The sequence below is a fragment of the Biomphalaria glabrata genome, chromosome 16 (genome assembly GCF_947242115.1).
Source record: "Biomphalaria glabrata chromosome 16, xgBioGlab47.1, whole genome shotgun sequence".
Taxonomy (NCBI): domain Eukaryota; kingdom Metazoa; phylum Mollusca; class Gastropoda; family Planorbidae; genus Biomphalaria; species Biomphalaria glabrata.
Window position 1 is genome coordinate 9,796,441 of NC_074726.1, and position 12,572 is coordinate 9,809,012.

At 36.1% G+C, this 12,572-nt stretch overlaps 1 protein-coding gene across 2 annotated transcripts in view; it reads left to right on the forward strand.

Annotated features, from left to right (window-relative positions):
• Window positions 1-12,572, forward strand: part of LOC106057845 (cardioacceleratory peptide receptor-like) — an 88,925-nt gene that overhangs the window by 35,099 nt on the left and 41,254 nt on the right. For both annotated transcript variants that reach the window (XM_056014244.1, XM_056014243.1), the window contains exons 2-3: window positions 7,757-7,908; window positions 9,182-9,320. In XM_056014244.1, coding sequence (XP_055870219.1) covers window positions 7,765-7,908; window positions 9,182-9,320 — 283 coding nt within the window. In that variant the 5' untranslated portion in view covers window positions 7,757-7,764. The remainder of the gene's footprint in view (window positions 1-7,756; window positions 7,909-9,181; window positions 9,321-12,572) is intronic.

A 12,572-nucleotide genomic window follows, 5' to 3' on the forward strand; every position in this document is an offset into this window, starting at 1 on the left:
ATTTACAAGTGTGAAGACAAGGAACTATGTAGATTTCGAAATAAATGAGAATTTGTGATAACCAGCAATTGAGAATGTCGGGACAGACTTTGTTGAAGATACGTAAAACTTTGTGTCCACTGAAAGAATGACAGGAAGATCATGATCCTAATTAAGATAATTGAGTTTCAGATTTGTAAATTATAAGCCTGGCGATCTGAAACATTGATACGTGAGACAATTCTCAACAAGACTCTAATAAATTCATACGGATAATTTGTTGTTGATTTGGAGATTTGATGAATGGGCTGATTTTTGGGAAGAGTGAAACCAAACAACGAATTGTTAGCCTCAACTAGAAGGTAGATAAAAATGAATTGTATTTGGGCATTCTCACGATAAACTCAACAATGTCAAGAAGCTAAATTGAAATTTACAATCGCTAACTAAATAAAGCTTGTAATCAGAAGAGCGTGAAAAAAGAAATATATTTTGCAGTGTTAACCCTTAAAACGCGTGTGATAGTTTAGCCTCTAAACATAAGAATTGTAATTCCATTTTGTATGCACTCATTCAAAGAAAATCAGCACTTTAAGGGTTAAAAAGTAAGCTACAATAATTATATAACTTAAAAAAAAAAAATTAAAAACAACTTATCAGCACTTCCTTTATTTTGTACACCAGAAACACCAAACATCTTGCTATTTAAACTTTTCCGCCATTTATGAAAATCTCCAGTGGTGAAATATTTTTCGCGACCAAGTCTCCAATTCACAGGCCTTTCTAATCTATATAAAGTAGATTTTTAAAAGCATATATGCATATTTTGTCTCGCATAGAAATCAAAACCAGTTGTCTAATCTTGATAAAACTGGGCCTAAATGTTTCTTAGATCATGGCGGAGACCGTAGTGTATGTTTAATGGCTCACCTACAAACGAAAGGCCCTAAGAATTAAAAAAAAAAAATATGTCGTCTAAACTGGTAAATCCATTTTCAGACTCTACTTTCATTTTCGTGGCAAAATATTTTTAAAATGTTAAGGGAATATTCTCCATGTTCGTCATAGATCTTAATATAATACAGTTGATCAGTTATACCTAAACTAAGGGCCACAAGCCGTGACTCACATTTATATACATAGGTCTGCGATCAGCTGGTTAGGGCATGTTCTCAGAAGGCCACAAGACATTCTGTATGGTGATCTAGTCGAAGGCTGGAGAGCCGCTGGTCGTTCACTTTTAGGGTATACGGATGTATGCAAACGCGACATGAAGCTCTTCACAATCAACACAGTTGGAAAAAGACGCACTGGATAGATCCACATGGAGAGTGAGCTTAAAGGAAGGTTCCCGAACTGCAGATGGCATACACAAACAGAAGTAGAAAGAAGGGTGAAAGTGCAACAGAGCTTGGTGATTACAGATGCCCAACATGGGACAGCAGCTGTTAATGAAGGATTGGCCTCTTTTAGAAAATTGAGAAGATCATTTCTCGAGGCTTATATGGTACAGAGAGATTCAATTGTAAGCTCTTTTTGTATAATTCTATCATTAGCTCAGTGGGCTTCATATTGTAGGCTGCGGTTATTTTATACCTCATAATAGTGCAGTACAAAAAAAAGAAGAAAATGGTAACGGAAAAGGAAATAAAGAAGAGACCAAAATAAAGGGAGACAAGTACAGAGTCTATAAACGGGACTTAGCCAATGCTTCCCCCCCCCCCCGAACACACACACGCCTAATCTCTAGCTCTAATTAAGAAATATGAGATCAAATCAAGTCTCATTTGGGCAACAGTACAACACGAAGGATGTGGCCGCTGAGAACATTGTTTCCAACCGCATCAAGTTTGAAAACATTTCTCTTATATATGTGTGTATGTGTGTGTGTGTAAGAGAGAGATAGATAGATAGATAGAGTGAGAGACAGAGAGAGAGAGAGAGAGTATCGACTGATTTAAAGTATGTACCTTGACCAGGTTGTTATTTTTAGATGAATGGATTGCGTGTGTCGTGTATATAAGCGAGACCAATCGTCGAAGTAGGCCTGAAACCAGACATGTGATGTGGCAACCTATGGTCAGGGGAGACCAATAGCTTGTTGCCACGTGTTCAAGTCTACTAGGACGATTAGTCTCGATATAAGAGAAAGGGGGGTGGGGGACGGCTAATGAAAGGAGTGTGCAGATTGAAGGACGAGAACAACTAGATGAAATGAGTTGAGAAAATATTCAAAATTCTTTAACCTCTTTTGATATACTTTGTATTTTGTATTATATAGCGACATTGAAAACCTATCCAATGTAAAGTAGCAGATAAAAATATCAAATCTGTCGGGTAATAAGTCAGTTTGTTAATAATATTGGACCTTTGAAGTTTATTACATGTCCAGCCTTTCCAAAACACTCACGATTCTTAAAGGCAACCTGCACCCATTAAACCACTGTTACATAAGATCTGAACGAAGTGGTTGTCTCCTTTCCATTAGGACTAAAACAGAAAGATTTGAAAACTTCATCCCACTTTCGGTCAGAGTGTTACAAGATCAGCTGTCGTCATCGAAAAGTTCATAGAAGCCAAATTCATAAAGCGCTGGTTATGAGTGTGTATGTGTTTCGTGCGTGAATGTTGTTCGTATCTGCATCTATATTGTTATTATACAGTAGTTACGCTGAGGTTGTCTTTTGTAGATAAACTAAATTTCCATTTGATTGGATCAATAAAAATTATCTTCTTATCTTATCTTATCTATATCAAAACTTAAGGTGTCACATACATTTTAGAAGTCAGTCATAGAGATCTGGTCTCAAACAAAGAATTCCTATGTCGAATTGGGACTCGACCACATAATGAGTTTGTAACAGAGAGTCTCATGAGGTTTGCGGGACATGTTATCTGACTAAATGAACTACGCATACCAAGAGTTGCAATGACATGGAGGCCAATACGAGGGAAGCGCAAACAGGGACGTCCTCCTATAACTTGGCGCCACATTTTTATGAAGTACCTTAGAGCAGTGGACACCAGGTGGGAAGAGGCCCCAAACATTGCTAGTTACAGATCTTTGTAAAGACAGCTTGTTGACAATGCGCCGAACGGCGCGGGAGGACCTAAGTCTTAGTAATCTGTGCCTACACAATAGCTTCTCAACACGGGAGTCGCCAGTGATCAAAGACCGCAGAAAATGCACTAGACATTTGTATTTCATGCAAAATTATTTGAGTTTTGTGAAAGTAGTCACTTTATGAAATTTTTACAAAAAGACTTGGGATATTAACATTAATTAAAACGAAATAATCATTACTTGGTCATTATATTATGAAATATAGTTTACAACTCTTTCCGTAAGTATCTGACCATATTTAGTTGACCAAAACAATTTTATTCAGAAAGAAATTATTTAGTGATTGCAAATGATATTGTATAGGAGCATACGTTATGTTTCAAAAGAAAACTATTAAAACTAGTAACATTTGAAATCTATTTTATCTCACTGATATCTGTACAGCCTTATGTCAACTGATGCCAGAGATATAAAGCTTGCATTGGATGATTAGACCATACCATAATTAGACCATACCATGATTAGACGATGTAACGATGCACATATTGGTTCCGGTTGACTTTTTGTACCAAGTGTTGGGTTAAGGTCAGGGAGCTTTCCTTTTCAATACCACATAAATTAATGCCACCCGGAAGCAATTAAACTAATACTCATTATTAAACGTATGGCATATGGTCGTCTACCCACTTAGCAGAAGTCGGCGACGTAACTAGTAGGCAAGGTCATGACCTTCCAATGACCTCAATTATCTGATGCGTCTTCCAAATGTTTGTTTTTAATTTTGATAAAAGCATCCCCGAAGAAAATTCTGCTGCCTTTCCCACCCGACTACAACACGTAGCCAGAGTTAGTATGTCTGCTTCTTTTTTCATTCAGATGTGATACTTCATGCTCGCCATTAGCTCTTCTGTCTCTCTCTCTCTCTCTCTCTCTCTCTCTCTGTGGTTATGTGTAAGAGATAAAAAAAAGAGATTAAAAAAAAGGAGAAAGGATGGGCTGGAAAGTAAAAAAAAAAAAGAAAAAAAAAAAGAAAGCGACAGAAGAAAAATGAATGAAAAAAGCAATTGAGAAAAAAAAGGGGCAGTAAGTGACAAAGAGAGAGAGAGTCAGAGACAGAGAGACAGAGACAGAGATCGAAAGAAAACTACAGATAAAATGGAGAGATAAGCAGAGAGCAACAGATAGAACTGAGTGACGAACTTGACTAAGAAACTGAGACAGAAAAAAAAAACAGACAGCAGACAGGTGGTGAGAGACATACCGAGACAGAGTAAGAGAGAAAGAAACAGATAGGGACCGTAAGAACTAAGAGATAGAGAGAAACATGAAGAAACCTAAATAAAAGGAGAGTGTATTATAATGAAAGAGAAAAACAAAGAAAGTATATATTTTTAAAACTAAAAAAACAACAACTTATCTAAGTGGAAGATCCGCAAAATCACTGGCATATTTCTCAATACAGCATACATAAGCTCACTTTTTTCTATATTAAAAAAATAAATAAATTACCACTAATTGATTAACTATTTTGGTTATCTTTGTGATTGATTCATGTACATTCACCAACTATTAATAATTATACGAAATTTCAACTTGATCCGAGAATGGGAAGTGGGAGAAAGAACGTCTACAAATTATAATATGGGGAATAACTTCACATATACAGCAACATAGCACATACAGTTCATAAAGTAATATTAATATTTATTTCCCTTGGATACCAAACAAAATAATTTATTACTATTAATCAATTAGCAAATTGTTGTTGTTTTTTCTCATTGATACGTGTTTTGTTACGTACAACAAATAATTATGTTTCAACTTGATCCGAGAATGGGTGTGGAAAAAATAACGTGTACACACATTTTACCAGAGTGACAGACAGACAGACAGCGTGAGTTGCAATTGTAAAAAAAATTAAGTTAGTCAAGAGATAAAGAAGCGTACAGAAACAATGACTTAATGCACGTAAATTAGGGGGTGGCTCCACATTAGAGGACATGGAAGACACATTCCTCGTCCCATGTGCTAGGACAAATTTGTACAAATGCTCCTTCTTCCCTAGTGCTATTAGAGCATGGAATGGGTTGCCTGAGCTAGCCAGGAAAACCAGTGACTTGGCAGAATTTAGGTCATTGGTTAATATGACTGAATGCATGACGCGTAGGACGTAATCATCTTTTTGAAGTAACGTCTGTATTATATAAGATAAGATAAGATAGAAAACGCCATTTCTGAAATAAAATATAATTTCATGATTTGAAAACAGCTAAAGAAATCGAGTCTGTTTGTTTGAATTGTAAATTTACTCAATGCCCTCGTCTCGTAGTTCTTCACCTGTTTGGAAAAAGCGATAATACATCATTTATTTTAACCACAGGAATACATATCCCTGTGATCATCTGGGTGTGTACAGACTTCTGTTAATATCTAGGTTAGGAATATGATACTAGTTTATCAGTTACATATTTTAATGATAGGCTTTCATTTACGACTCGAATTAATTGCTATTATTATTATACTTCAAGATGAGCAGGAAAAAAACAATTAACTATCTCTTCCCAAATCGAGTCTACTTTTGTTAATCTATTATTAAATTCCTATATTTAAAATATTTTCACCCCTCTCTCATACCTCGGTGACCGGTCCATTCTATTTTCTAGTATTTCTTTGTTTTTTTTTTCCACCTACGTTTTCAAAGTGCAGAAATTGATTTTCTTCTGTCCCTAAAACAAAGTGAGCTACAAGACAATCTGGACAACCCAGACATTAACTTTCCCCAGTCCTACAGGCAATTTTCTGTGTCTCGATCCTTTTCTTTTTTTTCACTAACTCTTTGTAACCGAAATAAATAAAGTGTCATTATTCAAAACGGCATAGACCTATCACTTACGATATATAGAATTGATAAGTGTAAGAAGGTCTTTAGAATGCAAACCGGTGGTATTCACATAGCCATTAGTAGACAAGTAGAAATATGAGCCTAAATATTAACACACTTGATAGATAGTTAGCTTCAGCTGGACTACCTGCCCAGTGTGGAGCTAAATACATGGGTCTCAACAACCACATTAGGAGGCACAAAACCCCATTGCGAAGCGCTCAGACCCGTAGATGACAAAAGTGGTCCTCATTTAATCACGATGGACAAGCTATAGATATATAGATAACTATGGTAGATGTCTGCCCCACACTTCCACTTCTGCTCTCCAGCGCCCCCCGAGTTGGCGTCTTTTGTTTGCAAGCCCTTCTTGCACACGACAGCACGAACTGACGTGGGACTCTTATAAAGTCTTATAAAGTAATTAAGGGGGGGAAAAAAAGGAGATTCGTAGATAACGTTTATCACGTACAGTGTAGGTTGACTCACACACACAAACATTAAACGAGGAGCAACACTAAATTATGTGTCAATGCGCAGCATTTATTCATTGGTAAAGATTGGGGAGTTGTCAGTCGTTTACGTAAAGTAAATAGATCTAGATGGTCAATACAATAGATGTTTAAAACAAAAGCAATCTATATTTATATAAACGTTAAAACAAAACCAAAGCTTATATAAGGGAGGAACCACAAAGTCACTGCCATATACCTAGTTCTCTATATATTGGAAGGTTTATCTCCCGTTTTCTATATTAAACAAAAATAAGTACCATTAATTGATTTAATAACTAGTTAATTTCTTTTATTGATTCATGTATTGTCATGGACTATGAATAATTGTGCAAAATTTCAACTTTATCCGAGAATGGGAAGTGGGAGAAGAAATATTTACACAAATTGTATCAGACAGACAGATGGACGAAGTGAATTCATAAAAGCTTTGCAAAGACATCAAGTTCACTTCAATCTTTCCTCTCTCTCTCTCTCTCTCTCTCTCTCTTGTTTTCTTCCGCTCTCTCTCTCTTTCTCTCGCCTACTCGTCCCATCTCTCTCTCTCTCCATCTCTCACTCTCTCTCATGATAGGCAGACAGACAGTAAGACGGATTGACAGACGGATAGACAGGCGGACGAACAGATAGATAGATAGATAGATAGATAGATAGATAGATAGATAGATAGATGATAGATAGATAGATACATAGATAGATAGATAGATAGATAGATAGATAGATAGATAGATAGATAGATAGATAGATAGATAGATAGATAGATAGATAGATAGATAGACCCTTGTTTAACCCTTGTTTAGCACACTATATCGTATTGTTATGGTACATATCAATTATCAAGTAATAGGCATTTAGTCTAGTTCAATTAATTGAACTTAATTATAAATTATAGATTTCAAAAGAAAAAACAACTAATACTGACCACAAGGAAATATATGAGAATGTAATTAAGACAAAAGTATTAACCATACACCATAATGTTTGCAGAGTAACGTTCCCCTCTCATACAATGTAAAGGTCATCTGGTTTTGTAGCCCACAGTTAACAATGGTGTCATGTAGCCAGTACAACGATCAACCGCCTTACTTTTCCACAATGTTAGTTACCCATTAGAGCTAGGTGGACTCAGGGGGCGCTCTAAAGATCCAGAGATAAAAAAAATCTCAGTCATCACCAGGAACCCTCCGGTTCTGAAGCCAAGCGCTCTACCAACGTGCTTCCAATGTTTGCAAACGTTGGTAATATATGTCACCAGGGATAGTTCGATCTTATTGATCGGAGCTCTGTCAAAAACGTGTTGTATTTTGTGTTTGTTTTCAGATTGAAACATGACCACCATCCGGGATCACTTTTTGTTTTTATCTTCCTCAACGACCACACCAGCTACACCCACTACATCTCACAGCGTCTTCAGCCCTAATGAGACGTCTAGCAATGTGTCCAGTTACCCGGACCCACAGGAATACTACAAGGTAAATAACTCATGTCTGCGGCGGTTAGTTCCCTTGATTTGAATGTCAATGCGTGGAGGAGCTATTTATGGGAAGTAAAGCAAATCATTGGAAAATGTCCATGTCCATATGAAATGGACTCTTTTTTGTTGAGGGAATTTTTGTGAGAAAACTGTATAATGTGAATTTGTAGAATGCCTTTGGCTGTCAAAACATTGTGTAGAGTTCAACTCCAGATATAGCCTACTTTGCACTCTAAGCGTGTAGCCCTGACGGTTGTCAATAAATGTGTATGGTCGTTGGGCTGGCCATACAGAACCATTATACACTAGTGTTTACAGAAAAGAAATGGTACTTTGATTTACAGTCTTTGTAGTTTACAATATAAACCATAAACGATTTTTCTAGAACTTTAACATTTGATGTATATCGCTGAGGAAATAATTGCATGCTGGTTGGCCACACTCGAAAAACACTAGTTTAAAAAAATGAAAAAAAAAATCACAAGGCATTTAGACATGTTCTTGAAATGATTATCGCTTTCGGGAGTTTCCAAATGCAAGGCAATTATGACTGAAGTGTTTAATAAATTAATGTTCAGGAAAATTTTGCGCATAGTCTTGTAAGCATAAATCTCAATGCTTTTCTCATTGGAATATTGTAAAGTGTACTGTATCTATACATTTGCTTTACCAGGATTCTTTCCCGAGAAGAAGGATGAGGGGTAAAAAATTCTAACATTCATTTAAAACCATCCTTGAGATTAACCTTATGTTAAATCTCTCTTATAATTGTGTTTTATAAAGCAAGGCGTATAATCAATGAATTGTACTATACATCACCTTGGTAATCCGATGGTTTACTGTAAGAAAAACAAATCTTGTTAATTTCAATACCATTAAGTCTTAGTGTTGAAGAAATGAAACCTTATGAAATGTTTTCTTTTGAAAACTTTGATTCTCCATTACTGTTGCATTTTACATCACTTGGAATACAAGAGTCCCTTTTGCAACTTTTTGAGTGACAATAGAGGCCAATCCTTGATACACAGCTGCAGTCACAGGTTGGGTATCTGTAATCATCAGGCGCCGTTGCACTTTCAACCTTCTATCTACTTCTGTTTGTGTATGCCATCTGCAGTTCGGGAACCTTCTTTTTATGCTCGCTCTCCATGTAGATCTATCCTGTGCCTCTTTTCCCCCTGCTGTTAGTGTCGATTGTTAAGAGCTTCATGTCGTGTATGCCTGCATTGCGTTCATTAATTGAAACCCATTCCTTGATCTTTCTTCCCCAGGACGCTCAAATAGCAGTGCTTGTGATTTTGTTCTGTCTCATCGTCATCGGTAACGTGATTGTCCTGGCGGCTATAGCTTTGTCCAGGGAGAGACGCCGCTCTAGGATGAACTTCTTCATTTTGCACCTGGCTGTGTGCGGTAAGCCTAACCTGTGTGTGGTAACATTTACCTGTCTGTGGTAACATTTATCTGTCTGTGGTAACATTTACCTGCCTGTGGTAAGACTTATCACTACGAATGGTTTGACATGCTTGTGTGTGGTAACATTTATCTGTCTGTGGTAACATTTATCTGTCTGTGGTAACATTTATCTGTCTGTGATAACATTTACCTGTCTGTGGTAAGACTTATCACTACGTATAGTTTGCCATGCTTGTGTGTGGTAACATTTATCTGTCTGTGGTAACATTTATCTGTCTGTGATAACATTTACCTGTCTGTGGTAGCATTTATCTGTCTGTGGTAACATTTATCTGTCTGTGATAACATTTACCTGTCTGTGGTAAGACTTATCACTACGTATAGTTTGGCATGCTTGTGTGTGGTACTCTCTTAAAAGATTTATACATTCGCTTAACCTGGACTTTTTTTCACAGGGGAAATAGGTCAGGGTAAAACATGTTTCTTTTTACAATGCTTATATCAAATCACTCTCTTTGTCTGTGTGTCTGGTAAAATGTTTGTACACGTTATTGATACAATTACACGTAATATAAGCTTTTTTTTTTTAACTTTTTTGTGTGTTTTAAATCTATCCTTCATTAGATATTACGGGCCAAATAATTGCTCTTACAATAGTTCATTAGTTGTATAAAGACGTAATTGTTTTTTTTTGTTTTTAACTTTCTTTTTTTTTTTTTTGGTTACTTGTTCTCTGTCCAGCTTTTTCTCAAATCCCGGCATGCACTTTTCAACTAAAAGACAAAAAGATGCATAAATAGTTATATCATGTTAAGCGTAGCACTAAAATAATAGTTACCTTAACTTGGACTAAGTTTCTAATCGACACCCATGAGCATGTCCCTTTACCACATTTGATTTTGACACACACAAAAATATTTCGGCTTTGTGAACAGGCTTTTAGCTTCGGGACACGAGCAATGGGCAGTTTTATTGTAACCAAAACTAAATAGTAGAAGTCAGAGAAGACAGACACTTCGAGTCTTTTTTGTCGCTCACACTTTCAACGATGATCTAATTGTCTCAAGGCGCTTGGCAGAACTTTCCTCGACAAGAGAACACAAATTCGTAGGATTTTCCCGAAAAAAATTGTTGTCTGAAAGCTTCACATGAGGACTTTTTTTTTTTTTTGGCATTTTACATAAAGGGTGCTGATAGATCGATGGCTGGGCCTTTTTTTTTATTAAAGTAGGGATCATTTTATACTTCTATTGCTAACTTTGCTTTTAAAGTCTGAAAAGGTAAAAAGATAATATGTAATTGCAGGTTTTTAGATTTAGATTTCATTGTATTACACCATCTGTTTAAAAGGAATTACCTAAGCACAAGACTGTTTTAGGATCTCAATGCCTGGTCTAGAATTCATTTGACTGGATTAACGTAAGTTCAACTCATGTGTTATCATATAAAAATAGACTTCTATTAAAGACTTTTACAAACTTGCCCGCTAAGTAACTCATGAGAATTGTGGCAAATATTGACCGAGACATTTAATCCGTTCATCAACACTTGCCTAACAATATAACCTATCAACACTTGCCTATATAACTTTGAAGAGTAGATCGTGCCAAGCTAAGTAGAGATCTATACATCATAACCTATCAACACTTGCCTATATAACTTTGAAGAGTAGATCGTGCCAAGCTAAGTAGAGATCTATACATCATAACCTATCAACACTTGCCTATATAACTTTGAAGAGTAGATCGTGCCAAGCTAAGTAGAGATCTATACATCATAACCTATCAACACTTGCCTATATAACTTTGAAGAGTAGATCGTGCCAAGCTAAGTAGAGATCTATACATCATAACCTATCAACACTTGCCTATATAACTTTGAAGAGTAGATCGTGCCAAGCTAAGTAGAGATCTATACATCATAACCTATCAACACTTGCCTAAATAACTTTGAAGAGTAGATCGTGCCAAGCTAAGTAGAGATCTATACATCATAACCTATCAACACATGCCTATATAACTTTCAAGAGTAGATCGTTCCAAGCTAAGTAGAGATCTATACATCATAACCTATCAACACTTGCCTAAATAACTTTGAAGAGTAGATCGTGCCAAGCTAAGTAGAGATCTATACATCATAACCTATCAACACATGCCTATATAACTTTCAAGAGTAGATCGTTCCAAGCTAAGTAGAGATCTATACATCATAACCTATCAACACTTGCCTATATAACTTTGAAGAGTAGATCGTGCCAAGCTTAGTAGAGATCTATACATCATAAACTATCAACACTTGCCTATATAACTTTGAAGAGTAGATCGTGCCAAGCTAAGTAGAGATCTATACATCATAACCTATCAACACTTGCCTATATAACTTTCAAGAGTAGATCGTGCCAAGCTAAGTAGAGATCTATACATCACTCGTCTTTCCCCCTGAGACTAACGGTCAATGGTGCTCAAGATAACAGAACAGTCTTTTTTTTCTATTTTCTTTCACTCTCTCCATCTTTCTCTCCCATTATTTCTTTCACTTTTTTTTTCCCTCGTTGTCTGATAGGCAGTCTTTTATAATTGCAACTTCGTCGAAAGAAATGACAGAAATACAATGTAGCGGGTTTGGGGGGGGGGGTTGAGATACGAATCGCCTTAACGCACTAAATACACGTTTAATAAATGTCCTTGACTCCTGAATGCAATTAAAATAACAACTCTCTTTCTTGGGATAGTTTAACAGGCTACAGCAGAGTTTGTTCTTTTTCTGTAACTGTCTTTTAGCAACTGTCGATCATTTACTCTAATGAATTGGTCTTTAAGAAAACCTGTTTAGTAGTATTATTGCACAGTGATCTAAGTAGACTAACACTTAAAACAGAACACTTATTCCAACATTCTAATTAACAAATTTTTTTTTTACGCGTTGAGTTATCACTAAGAGAATAAAATCATTTATCAAATGTTAACCGTTATCCTGCTCTATTTCTTTTCGTATAATTGAATATAATATAATAATTATTTTTAAAAATATTTTTTTGCAAAGCTTAGCATATATCAACTCTGTCTGTCTGTCTGTCAGCCAAACGTTTGTACACACCCAATCTCTGATCACGTTGAAACTGTGTACAGTTATTTCTTATCTTATCTTATATGATACAGACGTTACTTCAAAAAAGAAGATGATTACGTCCTACGCGTCATGCACTTAGTCATCATATTATTTCTTTTACCTGACAACACAAGAATCAAG